This window comes from Chionomys nivalis, chromosome 8, assembly GCF_950005125.1.
Source record: "Chionomys nivalis chromosome 8, mChiNiv1.1, whole genome shotgun sequence".
Lineage (NCBI taxonomy): Eukaryota > Metazoa > Chordata > Mammalia > Rodentia > Cricetidae > Chionomys > Chionomys nivalis.
Window position 1 is genome coordinate 3,570,924 of NC_080093.1, and position 19,082 is coordinate 3,590,005.

At 40.5% G+C, this 19,082-nt stretch overlaps 1 protein-coding gene across 3 annotated transcripts in view; it reads right to left on the reverse strand.

The window, feature by feature from the left end:
* The window catches only part of Atrnl1 (attractin like 1), a 548,573-nt gene that overhangs the window by 517,364 nt on the left and 12,127 nt on the right, over positions 1–19,082 (reverse strand). For all 3 annotated transcript variants that reach the window (XM_057777516.1, XM_057777515.1, XM_057777517.1), the window contains exons 2-6: positions 14,637–14,720; positions 13,374–13,487; positions 8,790–8,918; positions 7,351–7,559; positions 2,357–2,531 (exon numbers count right to left, since the gene is read on the reverse strand). In XM_057777516.1, coding sequence (XP_057633499.1) covers positions 2,357–2,531; positions 7,351–7,559; positions 8,790–8,918; positions 13,374–13,487; positions 14,637–14,720 — 711 coding nt within the window. The remainder of the gene's footprint in view (positions 1–2,356; positions 2,532–7,350; positions 7,560–8,789; positions 8,919–13,373; positions 13,488–14,636; positions 14,721–19,082) is intronic.

A 19,082-nucleotide genomic window follows, 5' to 3' on the forward strand; every position in this document is an offset into this window, starting at 1 on the left:
ATCACGTGACACGAAAGCATCATCTCTAGACTTCTGTTGTGTGTGAACACTGAACTCTAAACCACGCCCCTGCAGTGCTTAGCACTCAGACCCTGGGCAGAACAGCATCACACCCCACACTGGACATGAACTTAGCCGAGCATACAAGCAGCAGCGCCCCCCTCCCCCGGGGAGTCCAGGCACCTCCATCTGCTCCAGATGCACTCCAGGTTCCTTGTGCTCTAGATCCCACAACACTAGACAACTCCCTATCTTCCCTTTGCTTTGTGTGTGGTGTTTACTTCTTCCTTTCCTCTTACTGGACCAGCACACATCTTATAAAAAAGATAAAAATGCAGCTGCACTTCCCCTCCAGGCTGGCCCTGTGCTGCTCCGAGGCCCCCACCACCTGTATCCCCATTCCCTCCTAACAAACTCCACCCGACCACTCCGCAAACAGGCTGGTACAGTGAGCATCTTCACAACAACTCGTGGCCACTTTCTGTCTTGGCTAAGGGTCATCATTTGATGTAGGTGACTTCAATTCTCGATTCGCTTCCCTCTGAAGACACCGCACGGGGTGACTTCCCTACACGCCAGGTCAGTCCTTTCCAGATTGTCTGCTGACTTCTCTTCCCCTCCTAGTGAGATGTGTTCCAGCTCCCCTCCACAGAAAACTCATTCCCCGGATAACCTCCTTCTAACCGGATCCCTGTTTCCACTCTTCTCCCCAAACGCCCTACATTCTGAGTCAAAGGGTCAGAGATGCGCCGCTCAGCTCCCTCCTCCGCACCTCCACTCTCGTCTCCCTCCGGCTCCCCCTCAGACTCCCCCTGACCTTCATTCTTTCCTCGCGTGGGTTCTCACCAAATCACACAGCTGCTCTGCTTCCTCTCCTGTCTGTGCCGACACGTGACTTCAGTGCCATTATTGACTTCCTTTTTCAAGTCTTTCCTCAGTTTTTAACTTTCTTGTGCAACTCAGCTTGGCTTCAACACTGAAACTCCCTCCACCTTCTGTCTGTCTACATGTACAGTTCCACTTTTGCTGATATGTATGTTTATTCTCCATTGCCTGCCTTCCATCATTACCTTCACAAAGACAAACATTAGCCACACAGACTGATAATCTCAAGCAAAACAGCGTTGGAAGACCTAGAACTGAACGCAGTTACAAACACCTGTGGGCAACCATGTGGGTGCTGGCAGTCAAACCTGAGTCTTCTGTAAGAGCACAAGTGCGCTTCGCCACTGAGCCACCCCCCCCCCGGAACTTATTTTATTTTATATTTTAATTCTAGAAAAAATTATAGTTCTAATGCAAGCCTTTCTTATACCCACAAATTTTTAAGTCAACACAATTACCAAGTCCAACACACTGAAGGGATAGGATCATCAGATAAGTAGAGAATGCCCAGTAATCTGAATAAGCATCGTAAGTGTGAGTGCGACTCTGCACACTTTCAACAGTGAAAGGTGCTGCATGGCACTGGGTCTGCCAACATTTCACGGTGGATGGGGAGGGGCACGGGAGGCCCCACCCCTTCCTGAGGGGACATCAGCAATGACCTGAGGACAGCAGAATCATTTTCCATGGTAGTACAGCCACTCGCCAGCAACCCAACCCTGAGTGACAATGGGAATTCTTACATCAAAAATTGTTTCTCTGAAATTCAAATGCAACTCAGTGTCCAGCCGTGTCCTGTCAGTGGCTAAAACTGACAATTTATTGACTCTACACTGGTATACTGTCCAGGACCAGTTCTGACTAGATACCCATATCACACTCACACTTAAAAGTTATGACTATCGCTCCTGAAAACAACATTGATAATCAAATGATTCTCCCTATTTCAACTGTCTTATTCTGCTATTAATTTGTAAAATACAATCATCAGCAGAAAAAGAAACCAGGTAAAGCTGCTCCCCGTGTGGTTCCTGTTATCACCCACCCAACCACACTGTGGCATAACCACTGGCCACAGTGAAATGACCGAGGTTATAATGCTGGCAAAAAAAAAAAAAAAAATACTAAAAAAGTATTTGGTTACATTAAAATTAAAGGAGAAAAGCAAATTACTTTTATATATGCAATTACACTCCATTCTAAAAACTAAAAGGTAGCAGGATTCATTTTGCCTACACAGGTACAGCCTACCTTTATATGAAATTTATTTAAACACTCTAGACTGGTAATAAAAATTTTATATGAAACAAACTCCAATGTGCACTGAAAAATGTTGACTTTGTACAAAATGATTGTATATATTCTCAAATCTGTACAACTATAGCAAGTATGTACTATCAGAAAAATAGCTTTTTATATATTTGGCCAATAAAACTTAGTTATTTATAAAAGTCTAAAAATAAATACTTACTTCAGAACCATTTGGAAAGAACTGTAGTTAAAGGTGTATCCTCCAATGACCCACATGAATTTCCCATGTAAAACTGCTTTATGTGAAGCCCGACCTACGGAAGGGCTGAAGGGTTTAACATTTGGCAAAATCCAGTAAGACTCAGTAGAAGGGACATTCAGAGAACAATCCGGACCTATTTAAAAAAAAAAAAAGATAACCACATACACAACACACTGAATTAAACAAAGATTGTAGATTAAAGAAACAGATAGATTACGTGGAGTAAGAGAACTTAAAAACCTAATACCCACCATCTTAGAAATGTCTGACCCTACTTGGTGGTGCACACCTCCAAAGCCCTCAGTCAGACTGAGGGACGGAAACTGAAATCTCAGGGGCTACTGAGCAGGTTCAGCCTGAGCTACACAGTAAGACCTTATCCCAAAATCTTCCCTCGTGAAAACAGCTAAAATATAACTTGCAAATAAACTCTTAGCAAGGGGAAATATGATAAGATCTTAACATATTCTAATGAATATCATAGTTTAAAAATATGAAATTTCATATTTACTTTAGCATGCTACTAGAATATTAATCTAGTTCTGTCAATAATGAGGTCACCTTGAACAAATCTGTTTACCTTGCCGATCATCAAGCTTTCATATATAAAGTAGAAATAACAATCTACTCACAAATGCTATTGAATTTTTTTAATATTTCACAAAATAGTATATAAAGCATTTATAAACTATTAGACAAATGTGAAAATAAGAATCACATTATTAAGACCCAAACTGGCTTCGGTAGATAGGGTCATATATCAACAAAGAAAATAAAGTACAATAAAATAAAAACCATTTTAAAACTATAAAGGGTTTCATCGAATGAAAACCATTATTAGTTAGCGTTTCTCACGCATGGCTGCCTGGTCTGGGTGTCCTCACTGTGAGATGCAGAGAGGCTGATAAATATCTCTGGAACCTGAGGAACTCCTTCCGCTCCGGTCCTTCTCTCATGTGACAGCTGACATCTGGATGCACTTATCAAGAAGCAACGACTCTATCGCGGGCACACCTGGTGGCACTGCACTTGGCAGATGCATGTGTCTCAAGCAAAGGCCTATGGCCACACTAGCTGAACCAGGTCTGCACCTGCAGTCTTCTGAGCGGTGTCTAAATACTGAGATGAAGGGGGGAGTCCAGTACCTTCCACTTTGTATCAATAGCCAAGTCGTGAGTGCAGGACGGAATTTCTCCACGGACATGGAAAGAGCCACTCCAGAGAAAGCGGAGAAGAGGTGCAATACCCTTCTGCTAACAGTGCAGTTTGGGGTTTGAATGTAAGACTGGATCATTCACAACATCCCTTAAACCAAACCTAAACCAGAAGCAGAATGCAGACAACAGGAAAGTGTTTGCTCTGCTTAATTCTCTGAAAGCTGAGAGAAAGAAGGAAGGAAAGTCACAAAGTCTGGAGTGAGCAGAGGTTACTGGCTTACAAGGAGTCAGGGAAGAAGCCGGCTCCAGGAAGTGAGCAGCAAGCACTAATGTTGACTGCAGGAAGCTAGACACTGGAGACACTCTAGAGGGCTCCCTCATCATTCTGATGCCACTAAGAGTATTGGAGATTACAGACGAAGGTCAGAATGCCAACATTCACAGGAACTTCAAGGAGACATTTTCAGTTCCGTGGATGCTTTCACAGGTTTCCACTACGGTAAAAGCAGTAACTGCTAGTCTGGTGGGCACCACAAAAGGACCAGAAGTACAGCATGGAGATAACTGAAACACTGCCAAAAAGTGGATTCCCAGGATGAACTCCACTGGTAAAGATGCAGCAGACACTTCAGAATGACAAACTAGACTATTGTTTGGTTAGTCAAGAGCCACGAGAGGACAGACTCCAGTTTTGAAAGAGGCTCTGTTCAGGGGGGCGGGCACATTATCAACCAGTACCTTATCAATCAAACTCATCCTGCAAACTTCACTGACCTCCACCTTTAGACAACTACTGCAGCCTCTACCAACGATGGGAGCCATCACACAGGCAAGACCCTCCACCAGCGAAAACAGACTCAGTAACAGCTCAGTGACTGCTATCATTTTGTAGCAATAAAAAGGTTTTAATTAAGATAGGTACATTTTATAATAATCTTATTGTATATTTAATAGTATATTGTATATTTATAGTTTTGTATAAATATAACCATGTGTTCTGGGAAACTAGAAAAGCACACATAACTTACTATACTGCAATATTTATTTCACTGTAACCGTCTAAAACTAAACTTATAATACCTCCAAGATTACACTTATATTTAATATGTTGGATATATTGTTTTGGTCAAATTAAATTGGTCAAATGTCGAGAGTAAAATTAATTCTTACAGTGCCTTTCTTATATAATCTTAGCATACCTAAATTATTTTTTGCTATACCCAACATTTTTTTTCTTCCACTTATGATTTAAAATGTATACTGAATTCTGGAAATTCTCCAAAAAGAGAAAAGAAAAATAAGAAAACAACTTTGAAGAGCACTGCCTTCTAAGACCACTGAAAATCTTTTGTTACAGTAGCATATGGACTAGGCTCGTAAAAGCAATCTCTAAAGCGTTGCTGTCTGTTTCGGTGTATCTAAATATCCTTGACCTATTCTGGTAATATTTAACTTTCCAAACAATGAAGTGTATGACTGGTGATCATAGTTCTATTTATTATGACAAAATTATAAAGTAAAATTACTTACTTTCCAGAATGTCACACTAAGCATAAACTCTTGCCCATTTCAGGCAATGGTTCCTTTAAGTGTTTTCTACAGGGAAAGGGAGACGAGCGCTCTAATGGAGCCTTCCACACTTAAAACACACTCCTCTGTGGTTTGGAAAATGTCTCTAACAACAGAAAGATCAAAGTGATGACAAATGAAAGAATAAGATGAGCGAGAACAAAGGAGAAAATGCTGTCACCATGCGATACAGAAAACTGAAGTACAGAGCCCAGCTGAGACAGCAGAAGTGCTGGGAATGGAACACAAGACTTAACTTAAGCCAGGCTCTTCCTTTGTGCGCTCTTAATAAAATGTCCTCATCTAGAGCACTGGTTCTCAAGCTGTGGGTCACAACCCCCAAAAGACCACTGGAAAACACAGCTATTTACAGTACGATTCATAACTGTGGCCAAATTACAGTTACTCTGCTGTAATTTTGTAATAATAACAAAATAATTTTATCATTGGGAGTCACAATGTGAGGGCTGCAGCATTAGAAAGGTTGAGAACCACTGTTCTAGGGAGACATGCTTACTGCTAACGTGTGTACGCATAGACGCTCACGACACCACTGTGTTTCAGCAGAGTGGACACGGACAGCATTGACTTCTCCTTTTTCCATATGTTAAGGCATATGCAATTCTGGAAGTTTATGCCTCGCCTTCATGACATACTAGTGAGAACAGAACATAAAAGCAGTAGCGACAACAAGAACAAATATATATATATAAAATAAAACAAGAGGAAGTACGATGCTTGAATGTCTATAATACCCTCAGAAGAGAAAGCAGTCCAAAGAGGAAATAATCATGTAAAGAGCGAAAGAGGGGTGGGTGCTTTCAGGTAAGTTACACAGATATAGTCTTCTTTTGTTTTCAAGACTATTAAACTGACATGACAGATAAACTCGGTTTGGAAAGCACTATGTAAGCCCTACTTTGATTTCTTCGGCTTTACTTAAACTACTATAAATATACAATTACTATAGAATATGAAAATATTTTACTTCAAAATTTAAGTAGAAAAAAGTCTCAAAGCAATTTATGAGGATAAGGATACAAAATTTGGAAATGATTAAGCACTTAAACATACAGTCCTAACATTAATGAACACGTGAGAATGTGCACCTGCCACAACCATAAACAACAGATAACCACTAATAAAATCCTTGTTACTAGAAGTCACTGGTACAGTGTGTAGCTGGATCAGGGAGAACCACCCTGAATTGTAAGAACACACGTTCAGCGTACCCTGAATTATGTAATTCGTGAGGCCAAGTTCCCTGTCAAAAAGGCATATAGTAGCACAAAGGAAGCTTCTCTGCAAATGCAATCAGCAAAGTAGACTTGATCAGATGATGACGAATAACAATACTCATCTCTTAGCTTAACTCCACAATGAGAAACATATGACTATATACCCAGGTGCTTAAGAAACCCAAAACTCTTCAGTGTGGTTTAAATTTAAATTTTAAATTCTGTACTGGAATCTAACTTTTACAATAAACAGCTAAATAAGCTTTCACTTACTGAAATAGTCTATGCTCTTTTTTAAATATCCACAAGAGGTCAGTCTTCCCTAAGAAATACATTTAAAATGATGCCATACCTGTGATACACCATTTATTTTCACAATACAGTATGTTACCCATTACGAAGTAAATTTGAATACACCACATACTAAATCTGGTGAAGTCATCTAATCTCTGGAAAGTCAACAAGAAAATTACAGAAGATCATAATGATCCTATACCTACAATTTTAAGTTTAACGTGTAACGTCATTTAATCCCTAAAACAGCATGTAGACAAGCCTACCAATTCTGTTTACTGTGGAATAATCTTTTTGTATGCTGTGAGGATGCGTCTTTGTCAAGAAGCCTTCTGATTGGCTTAATAAAGAGTTAAAAGGTCAAACGCTAGGCAGGAAATATGGGCGGGACCTCTGGGCACAGAGAGCACTCTGGGAAGAGGAGAGACAGAAAGGCCAAGTCTGACACAGAACAGGAGGTAAAGCCCCTGTGGTAGAACGTAGAGGGATTACTGTAGAGGGATTATTTGGGAGCTGGCAGGACAGAGAAAGAGTCATTACATCTGTTTGTGAAAATGCAGACTACTAAGAAGTTAACAGTTAACTAAGAATACCAAAGGAAAAACAACAACAGCAAAAGTGAGACTCAGGCACACAAACACTGACAAACGAAGGCAGAATTCTCAGAGGCCATCACTCCACACCCCGCACTTACCCTGCCAGCTGTCATTGCAGACACACAGTTTCTCTCCCGTCAGGTCGCAGTAGCCATGGTCCGGACTGCCACAGTTGGCTTTACAGTACGGGATGTCACACGCTTCCCCTTTCCAGTACTTATCACACTCACAGTACACTTGACTCGCAATAGACACACTGGTTGTACACTTTCCATGGCCAGAGCAGTTGTTGGGACAAGAATTGATTCTGTAAAACATAATTCACATTCAAATATTCAAGTTCAAGAAAAATAAAAATGAGTGGCTTATACAGACTTAATTTTCATTTCTGTTTATTAATTTAATAGTTTCACATCATAGCTTTGTTCTTGAGCCCATCTGGAGAGACAGGGTCTCCTGCCCCAGCCTCCAGGGACCGGCAGGTACGAGCTGTCACTCCCAAGCCCGCTTCACTCCTCTTCACTCGAGTTGTTCCCATCTGCAGTTAGTCTTAGTTCATCCAACCAGGTATGTTGTCCCCAAACTCCAGTGTCCAAGGACTACACGATCAGCTTCTAAAACATCTGCGCAGTTTCAAGCATGATGTTTATAAAGCCTTAAATAAATATTTTAATATATATTTTAAGAAAAAGAGAAATTTATGAACTCCTGAAACTTAAGAGAATCAAGAGATGACTTGGCTCTAACCTTAAGAAACATGCTACCTCCCATACATTCAAAAGAGGCATGCTCATCACATTTCATGTTAATGCCCTTTAATGGATTGTATTCTAATATATATTTACTTTCCCTTGTGTACATATTTGGATAAATTATTGCATAAAGGAAACCCATAATGATTGCTGATTCAAAAGTATTTTGAGTACTTTATTCTTGGTGAAATTTTTTCTGATGAGCAATTTTTACCTTCATGAAACAAAGAAAACAACTGACAAGCTGTTCTATGGCCGTTCCTCTAAAAGCACCTGACGGCAGCTCTCATTAGCGCACCCTTAATGTCTAGATACAAAAGGGTCTGGATGAAAACAAGTGTGTTCAGAGACGAGAGACGGCTCATGGTTAAGAGCAATGGCTATTCTTCCTGGGAACCAGGTTCAGTACGCAACATCCACCTGGTGGTTCACAACCATCTGTGACCCCAGGTCTAGGGGATCCAATATCATATCCTGGCCACGTGTGTGATGCTATATGTGTAAAACGATGCTGGTACTGCTTTTCCTTAATTAATTACTTAATCAATTTTTAATTTTGTAATTAACTTTCCAACCACACAGTTTGCTACTATAAGATCCTCAAGACTTGATAATCATTATAAATCGGGCTTAGAGGGCAGTCTGTGGTATAATGCTAATAACTTACATCACTTATAAAAAGATCCTGTATACGTGGAAATTTAACACCAACCCTTTCCTGGTATGTAGGACATTCACATATAAATTAGGGCTGTTTTACTAGATAAAAGTGAACAAACACTTACGAGTAAAAGATGTTGAAGCCAGTGAGGTTATACGCAGCGTCGCTGAAAAAGTGCAGCAGCGCATAGCCAGACGTGGTAACGACCTCAGGCACCGTCTCGTTGCCCCTAACCTCAGGGACGATCAAGCCACTGAAGAAGATCAGAATGGAGAGCTGTGGGTACCCACTGTGACTGCACAGAAAATAGACTCAAAAACAGTATCCATGTCAGAAAGCAGGCAGACTGGAGAGGAGAACCACAAGGAAACACACACCAGTTCATCAGTTTCTACCCCATTAGGTAGATAACACTGCTGATAATAAACTAGCACTCACCACCACAGCACCCTCCTCCCCACTCCCGCTCCTCTGCCACTAACACTGGTCTTCCTTCTCTCCTCCTCTTCCAGCTCTACCTGTGCTGAACTGCTATCCGTCCTGCGACAGCACCCCACAGTGGTCCCTTCCTTGGCTCAAAGACAGGCTTCACTCTAACTGTGGCTGAATAGCTTTCTCCTCCCCACTGACTACAAGGAGTGATGAGAAACACTTTATAGCAGCATACATGCTGACAGAGAAATCTACTCAAAACTATGTGTTCCCAATACGATGATCTAGATAGCAGATACGTTTTAAATGTGTGCTTTTGTTTCTTTAAAATTCTGCTTATTATTAGATTAGAACATAAATATTCCTAAATATTCTCCATCTAGGTCAATAAGTACACAAAAGAAAACACATGGCAAAGGGCAGGGTAACAAATGTACAACAAGCTCTAAGTATCGGATAATTCCTCTGTTTGCTTGGTGATTGGTTGGTGGCTTTTGTTTTTTCGGTTTTTTGAGACACTGCAGCCCAGGCTGATCTTGAGCTCACGATGTCCGGCCTGTCTTAGCCTCTCAAGTGCTGAGGTTACAAGTGAGCACTTCCGCTACCAAAGCTCCTCCACCTGCAGCCCCATTCTGCTCTTACTTGTCTCTTTAGAACATTGTAAAATAGAATATTGATATATATCTTCTATATATGGCTTGTGAGATTCACAATGTTTTTCAGATATTCAATTTTTCATTTCTCAAAGTAGTAAAAAAAAATTTGCCAAAATTAAAGTAACATTTAGGCATCACTGGTAACTGAATTGTCTCAAACAAATTATATGTGATACAAAAATGAGATCCTAGGGATGCTTTATTTGCAAATACAAACAAAGTAAAAAGTAACAACCCCTGGCTTATTGCATCTATACGTGTGGTGGAGAATAGACCATTTTAAAAAGAGATGGTCAACAGAATTTGATTTCCACACCACCAGTCTTGGTTTGACATACACATAATACATCCCAAAGCTGTGTGACTACATCTGCTGTGTGACTTGTCTTGAGGAGACACATACTGACATCTATCCACCGGAGAGGATAAGAGTGTTAGAAAACTTCCCAGCTATAAACAACCTTCATATTGTTAATAATATCCTGCCCACAGAGTAAGATCTAATTCCTAAGTACAGTGCACAGGGAATCACTATTTGAGTAACTCAAGAATTACATCACGTGGGCTCATGCTGACTCTGTCACTCACCAGACAAACAACTTTGCTACCAGTTCTTGGAATAGGAGCTTCAAATCCCTAAAATGTGTCGTGACAAACTGTCTGCTATGCACAGTAGGCCTTGACAGTTTCTGTCAATGTTTCTCTTCAAAACGGAATCTAAAGTTACACTTTAGGCTGGGGGAATGGTCACCCCAGCAAACCAGCAATGGGATTGAAGAGTTGAAGTCATCTAGGATCAGCCTGCCTTAGTAACAGAGGAGGGAAGAGTAGAGATCTGTACTCAGCTTCCTCATGGACAATGATTCCACAACCCAGCCTACATGATGAAACAAACAACCAAAACCCAACTCCAGACACGTGCAGCTCAGGTGATGGTGTGCATTGCTGTGCTAGGTGGGAAACACCCAAGGACACAATGTTTCCTGTTTGTCGTCATTCCCGATCTCATTCTATGCCTCCCTTTTAGGCTGGTTGCCAATTTCTATTCTTGAGAATAAAACTTCAGCCACAAATACAGCACTTCGCTGAGTTCTGTGAATAATTCTTGAAAATTATCAAAAATTAGGAAGCATGGGCTCCCTCGGTTTGTGGTCAGACACAGGAGAAAGATGGGGACACCCTCCGACTTCCAGCTGGCGTCTCCGGAGAGGGCAGTCTGTGAGCCCTTCTTCTAGCAAGTTTCGCCGTGACGTCCACACGACCTCTGCTATTCCTTACTACACCTTCCAGGCTTCTGACAGACTCTGGTAACTGAGGAAGTTATTAAATGTAACAATTATCCATGTAGTTGGCTGAGTGATAAATATTTATAGTATTCTAATCCTAAAATAATTAAATGCGTATTCTTAGCAAAGCAGAGTTTAACACTATATGCTTCTGAATTGAGACTGAAATCCTAATCCTGGCTTAGCACCTCCTAGAGGTAAATGATTTCTCTCAGTCTCAATTTTCCAATAATAAAATGGAAGATAACAGTACTTCAGCCACAAGATTTTAGAAAGGGTCTAGAAAACATTTAAACTGTAGCCACAGCACTCAGCATCAAGCGGATGTTCAATAAACCACAAGGTTCCATCTCCTCGGTGTCTTAGACCAAAAGCAACTTGGAGGAAAGAGTTTATTTGGCTTACATATTCTGAATCAGTCTACTGAGGGAAGCCAAGGCAGAAACTCAAACTGGACAGGCTCCTGGAGGCAGAGCTGATGCAGAGGCCATGGAGGGTGCTGCTCACTGGCTTGCTCCTGCGCATGGAGGGTGCTGCTCACTGGCTTCCTCCTGTGGCTCCTCATGGCTCATCCTGCTCTTTTATAGAAGCCAAGACAAGCCCGGAGTGATGCACCCACAATAGGACTGGCCCTCCCATGTCAATTGCTAATTAAGAACATGCCCTACAGGCTTGCCTGCAGCCTGATCTTAAGGAGGCATTTTCTCAGTTGAGGCTCCCTCTTCTCACGTGACTACAGATTGTGCCAAGTTGGCATAAAACTGTCTAGCTCACTCGGGACAGGTAACAGGAGTGCCTGATGATGAAATTCTCCAGTTCCATCCTCACAAGTTAAACCCATGATAATTATCTCAGGAAAGCTTCCTTAGTAGCAGGAAAACATGGGTAGAAATCTGTTAAGTAGGTGTTAATGAGTGCAAATTCATTAGATGACTGAGCAACAAAAAAGATGAGTCGAAATGATAATTAGTCAACAATGACACAAAAGTAATGAAATGATCACAAAATACAGTATTAATTGTCAAAATTAAATGTGCAACTATTGTATCTAATTGCCATAATAAATTTTCTAACATAATTGGTTCAAGGGTCTATTAACATTTTTATCTAGTGTCTTTAAACTACTATTTCTAACAACTTTTCATGATGTTCAAAAACCCAGAATGGAAGTTCTAAAGGACTAGAGGGGTTTTCGGTGACTGAGAGTGCTTGTTCCTCTTGCAGACGACCAGAACTCAGTTCTGTCCTCCACGTACACAGACACACGTGGGCGCGCGCGCGCACACACACACACACACACACACACACACACACAGTCTTTTCTAAAGCAGTTCTAAAGTATTTTCAGCAATACCACAGGAAACCTAAACTACTTTCTACAGGTATACTCTAAAGCAGTCACACATTATAGAATCACAAAATACAAGGGAAATACCAGCCCTCAAATGCTTGTCCAACAGAATTCCAAGTTATTGAGGAAAAAAAAATATTTGCAAGATAGTGAGAAGAATGCTTTAAATTAAAATAACTGTGGGGAAAAGGCTTTTAGCTACACTTAACTTTTCAACATTGATAGAAATGAGAGATAATGCATAACAAAGGTAAAGAATAATGTAATAAGCAATGTGTCAACAATCACGCTGGTTAAGCTGAATACAAAATCTATATTATACATCCATACTTTCTCTGTATCCCATATATTTTCCTCCTACTCACAACTGTTCAATAATGCAGTATTACTGCAAAGTTTAAATTAATATTACATTGCTATGATTTCAAAATTAATGTCTTGATAATCTGACTGCTTATAAAATATTATGAAGTGACCTAAATTTCCAAACTTTTGAGAGCTAGTAGAAATACCTCCTTTATTAAAACCTTTAACCAAGTATAACTTAAACCTTGTTTTCTTCAGTTCGTGTAACAAAAAGACAATTATAAAAGATGCATACACTCATCTATCTGTCAGCCTGAACTCATCCAAAGCCCTCTGAGCAGACATTTAAGAAAACATATTCAAACCAACTTAAAGGAATAAAATAAATGTAGTGAAAATAAAGAGGGTTTATAAAGACGCCAATAGTTCCTATAGTATAGTTCCTATAGTATGGTATAGAATTTATTCATATTTATAACATATTTACATTACTGTGTATACACTTAAGTAGACAGTCATAGTAAACAGAGTATTATAATAATCCGTGAAATCCGGCCATCGCCAACCACCATAAATCTGAGTACAGATCAATACGGTAGGCTTCAAATAAGCAAATTATACAGTTCTTTACTTTCCTAAGGCTGTCAATAGTTCATCGGGCAAACATAATCACTCACCTAAGCACAGCTACTAAAGGCGCATATATTGAATCTCCATCATAAACATACATGTGATCCCAGCTGCATTCGGTAGCAAAATGATTGAATCTTAACCGTAACACTGCATTTGGACTGAAAGAAAAAAAAGAAGAAGAAAAAAGAAAAAAAGAAAGAAAAGACAAAGAAGCTCTTTAATTTCATATAAAATATAATATTTTTAGAATCAGGCATAGTAATTTTATCAAAAATCTATTACAGATACTTTTTCTACAAATCCTTAAATCACCAGAAGAAAAACTGATATGCTTTCAAGACACTGGTTTCAAACTACACATATCTTTTTCTTAAAACTTCAGTCAACAATAAAAGGCAGACATAGATTGGACTGAGGCAGAAGTTACATACTTTATGTATTTTTTACCTAAACTTTATTAAATTACAACCTAACAGGATGCATTCTATCACAGCGAGCTGTACTTGAATAGAGCTGGAGACAGCATTCACCACCCGGAAGCAGTGATAGAGAACCTTCAGGTGTGCTCAAAGGAGTGATCCACTAAGGAGAAGCAAAGGCAGACTGCGGGTAAATAGTAGAAAATACCTGCTGTGGCTTTCAAGACTTGTAAAGTATTCAGAAAGCCTGGTTTCCAAATGCGCTCTGAAAATGGCAAAGCAGCACCAAAGTATCCTCTGGTTCACTTATGGCCTGCTCAGGATGAACTTTAAACGGATAAAGCCTCATCGTGAAAAGTGCCCAGAGATAAACAACTAACTCTTCTTCAAGACATTATGAAAATATTTCAAAGATCCTTAGCACAATTAAAATTTAAAGGGCTATGAGAACTAAAATGCTGAAAAGTATTAACCAATAGCACAGCCCAGCACAGAATGTGTTTACACTCTGAAAAGTATTAACCAATAGCACAGCCCGGCACAGAATGTGTTTACACTCTGAAAAGTATTAACCAATAGCACAGCCCGGCACAGAATGTGTTTATACTCTCTGCAGCATTTGTTAAGCTCCTAACAAGAGGCTTCTCAAAAGCCAAGAGGTCTAATGTGTTTAGTCCTTCAATAATATAACTCAAAGACATAATATGTATTTATCTATTACACTACAGATGTACTATGATTAAATTTTTAAACTTCATAAAAACTATGTATATGTTCCATAATAAACAAGGAAATATATAGCTAGTCATTTTACCTAATTTAACATTAGTCATTTACTTTAACACCTCAGAATAAAATTAACTTATTTAGCTAAAATTGAATACTTACTAGCCTTCAATTAGCCATGTACACTTAGTTTTATATTTATAGTTAATGGGACCATCTGTTAAATATCCAGAAGGTTCTGTTAATCTAGAAAAGAAAAATCATGACAACAATTACTTTAAGGTAGCATTAAGGCAGGCAGTAGCATATTAAAACTCAAATCACTAGGTTTTTGTAGTTACATAAACAGGCACATATATACCCCGTGGTGTGTATGTGTCTGTGTGTATTGTGTGTGTCTATGTGGTGTGTGTGTGTGTGTATCTGTGTGGTATGTATGTGTCTGTGTGGTATGTGTGTGTCTGCATGTGTATACATACTATCACTCTCTCTGCAATTTAATTTTGCACACAAGTTGTCAGAGCTAACTTTATAATGTAATCTAGCTAGATCGACCACTCACTGTGGCTGAGAGAGAACATGAACAATTAGAGCTGAGCAGTGCTGGCACACATCTTTAACCCCAGCACTCGGAGGCAGAGACAGTGGGTCTCTGTGAGTTCGAGGCCAGCCTGGTCTGCAGAGTGAGTTCCAGGACAACTGGGGCTACAGAGAAACCCTGTCTTGAAAATCAAGAAATTGGAAAAAAGGAATAATTAATACAAGCAATGATCAACACGATGACTTGGGGGTCATGTTCCCTCATTTGTGGCACGGGTAAAAAGCTCTTTAGTTGTAGGAAGTTTACCTTCTCTGGTAAACACGGCAATTTGCGACGTTGGGGAGTCTGAATATGTCCAAGTGACTTCTTGGAAGCTGAGTCTCTAAGGGATGCACTGTGCCAATCACCCATCTGGTGCCTTCCCACTTCCCATCACCCACTTGCCTACTGGGTGAAAATAGATCTGGGCCCCTCAAATAGTCTTTCCTTGTCAGATGGCAAGGAGTTTGTCAGTAAGCTGGCATGGTTTGCTCACAAAGTGCCCTGGAAGAGACTTCAGGTTCCACTGTTCACGCGGCTTGTGTGGCTTTGTCAACACCAAGTTCCTACAAAGCATCACGGCCTGCAACATCCAGGGACCAACAGCCCCCCCAGGGCTTCATCTCAGCCAGTTCTTCCAGCAAAGTTCCTACTGTGAGACACTTTCATGAGCAGCCTCCTCAGTGTCTACAGAATACGTCAAGGCAAGTTTCAGGGGGCAGGTGTTGAGCAAGTTTCACGAAGACCAAAGGAACTGTTTCTATTCATTAAGCCACAGCCATGCCCACCAAGCAAGGTGTCAACTTAAAACAGCAGGAAGGATTCTTAGCCCTGTGTGCCCACAGCCATAAGCACAAGGGCTGCTTTTAACCATTTCTATTCTTTCAAAGTTCTTTCTCTCCTATTACTCCAATCGCCCTTACAAGCCATACTATTTACACAAACTTTTGTTAAAATTATGCCTCTCTTTCCTAACTATATTAAAGCCAAGTACACTAGTACAAAATTCATAAAAAATAAATTGCCAATAACGTACCACTTTTCACCCAACGAAAGACAAAATGCAACAATGTCAAACACTGGCAAAGAGGAAGAGAAGAATTCTCATAGAAATAATTCAGCACAGGTTTATAGAATAATTTGCTGTTATCTTAATAGTTATAGGCATGTGGTAGTGCAATGGCTGACAGTGGCAGTGCTGTGTTCACACTGTAGTGCAATGGCTGACTGCGCTGTGTTTACACTGTATTGCAATGGCTGACAGTGCTATGTTCACACTGTAGTGCAGTGGCTGCGTTCACACTGTAGTGCAATGGCTGACAGCGCTGTGTTCACATTGTATTGCAATGGCTGACAGTGCTGTGTTCACACTGTAGTGCAGTGGCTGTGTTCACACAGTACTGCAATGGCTGACAGTGCTGTGTTCACACTGTAGTGCAATGGCTGACAGTGCTGTGTTCACACTGTAGTGCAGTGGATGGCAGTGCTGTGCTGTGTTCACACTGTAGTGCAATGGCTGACAGTGGCTGTGTTCACACTGTAGTGCAACGGTTGATAGTGCTATGTTCACACTGTAGTGCAATGGCTGACAGTGGCTGTGTTCACACTGTAGTGCAATGGCTGACAGCGCTGTGTTCACACTGTAGTGCAGTAGCTGACGGCGCTGTGTTCACACTGTAGTGCAGTGGCTGACAGTGGCCGTGCTGTGTTCACACTGTAGTGCAGTGGCTGACAGTGGCCGTGCTGTGTTCACACTGTAGTGCAACGGCCGACAGTGATCACTTTCTCTCATACCTCCTTACATTTCCATATGTTTGGTCTGATTTCTAAAGCATCTGAATCTTTGTGGAAGGGCTCTCCTCTGGCAGCTAAAACTCATTTTGCCTGTGCAAATTATGAATCTACCCCATCCCAGGAACAGCTTTTAGAGAACAAACAGTTTAATCTAAGGAACATAACTGCCTCTGGCTTTCCTGCCTCGGCACTGGTAATCCCTAAGTACACCTGTACCTAGGGCCTCCCTGGGGAACTGGCCTCCCACAGTCCCAGTGGTGGGTGACTAGGAGCCCTCTCCTAACCGCCTGTTCTCTGTGTCAGTCTCCAAACCTTCCCAAGGCACAGACTGGACAAGCAGAAAAGGCTGCACTCACTAGTGCAGGAAGTTTTGGAATATTCATACTAGTACTTCAAAGATTTAGTCTAACAGTAAAGAACGATAGGAAGCTTGGCGAGAAGGCTCAGTGGGCGAAGGGACCTGGGAAAAGTCAGGCAGCCTGGGTTTGCTCTCCAGGACCACACAGTGGAAGGACAGAGTCAACTCCAACAAGTTATACTTGGACGTCTACACAACCCTCTCTGTCTCTGTCTCTCTCTCTCTCTCACACACACACACACACACACACACGTGCGCACACACACACTCACACTAAACCTTTCAAAGACAGCGGAGCAGTCTCCTGCTGTACAAACACAACCATGTGCTGTAGGAAGCAAGGTCCATGTTGATGCTGCACAGTGCGAACGTTAGAAACGAGACGATGCCTGCTCATGGCCGCTCACGGTTTTTGTCACAGCCCTCAAAACTAACTAACTAACTAAAACTAACATTCAAAACAAAGCAAAATAAATAAATAAAAGCCAGTAGAAGCCTGAGAGCTAAGAGGATTCTAATTACACAGACTTTAGAACCTGGAGCCCATGTAGTTTTGGAACCAAGCCTGTAGCAATGGTATCTCAAATCCGGGAATGAAAAAAAAAACCTGACTTCTGACTTAAAGGAAGTGGCTACTTGTCCTTTGGCCATAGCACACAAAGCACCAGAACTAAATTAAATCAGTTTAATCAATTAAAGAAAGTTCGCTACAATAACTATGCTTATAAAATCCATGCCATTCATATACAATAATAGAAAATGTTAAGATAAAAATTCCTAAATGTCTGGGAATTAAGAAACAGTTTTCCACACCACAAAGTCCTCTAGAAAACATTTTAATTGACTCATTCTAAAATCGCAGTCTCCTAAAGTCTGTGAGATGAAGATTAAACTAGTGCTTAGCAGAATTTACAGCTTTAAACATGAGTCTTAGAAAACTGAAAGCCAATTATCTAAATTATAACTCAAGAAACTAGAACACATCCAAAAAGAATTGTAATGAATGAAATTGTAAAAAAAAATGGAAATTTTCAAAATAGTAAAATCATAGCAAAAAGAAAAACCCATACAACTAAAAAGCATTTTACATAGAATAATAGTTGTTAAACTCCTAACAAACTTGTCAAGAAAGAAAATAAAAATACTAATTATCAAGAAGAAAAGGGAGATATTATTATTACTAACTTAATAGAAAAAATAGGATATTAAAATTTTCCTGTCAATTCATTTGATGGTTTAAAATGGGGGGGGGAGGTCAAACTCGGCAAAGTCAACAACAGAGACCTCAGCAGCTGCCTGAGACGGACAGGGACAGTGCAGAGCAGACCAAGAACAGTTCCCAAAGAGCCAGCCAGCCACTAAAGAAGCTCATAGCTCACACACGGCACCAGAGAACCTCTGCAAGCACAGATGGTAAAACTTTTCCATCACTTAATTGGGAAATAATAAGAATGTTTTGTAATTTCTTTCAGAGATTAGAGAAAAAAGGAATTCACATCAATTTATTTAATAATGTCAGGATGACAAAACCTGATGAGAATGTTCCAAGAAATAAACATTACAGATAAATAACACTCAAAAAAAAAAAACCTCAACAAAATATCAAATTTAATTAATCATAAAAGAACAACAGGACAATATTCCCGGTAGAGACGTATCAGTGGACAGATTTGGAAACTTCAAAAGGACACTCCCTGAAAACGAGGAGAAAACGGACAGCGGGGCCTTCTCTAAGAACTGTGTAGGTGTGCGCCAGAGAATCCAGGAGCTACATGAATGCCTACGTCAGACCACATGCCCAGAAAAGACCTGAAGGGACAGAAGCGAGCCCTGCTTACCCCCAGGCTCAGAACAGAAGAAACGGGGCCATAGGAGA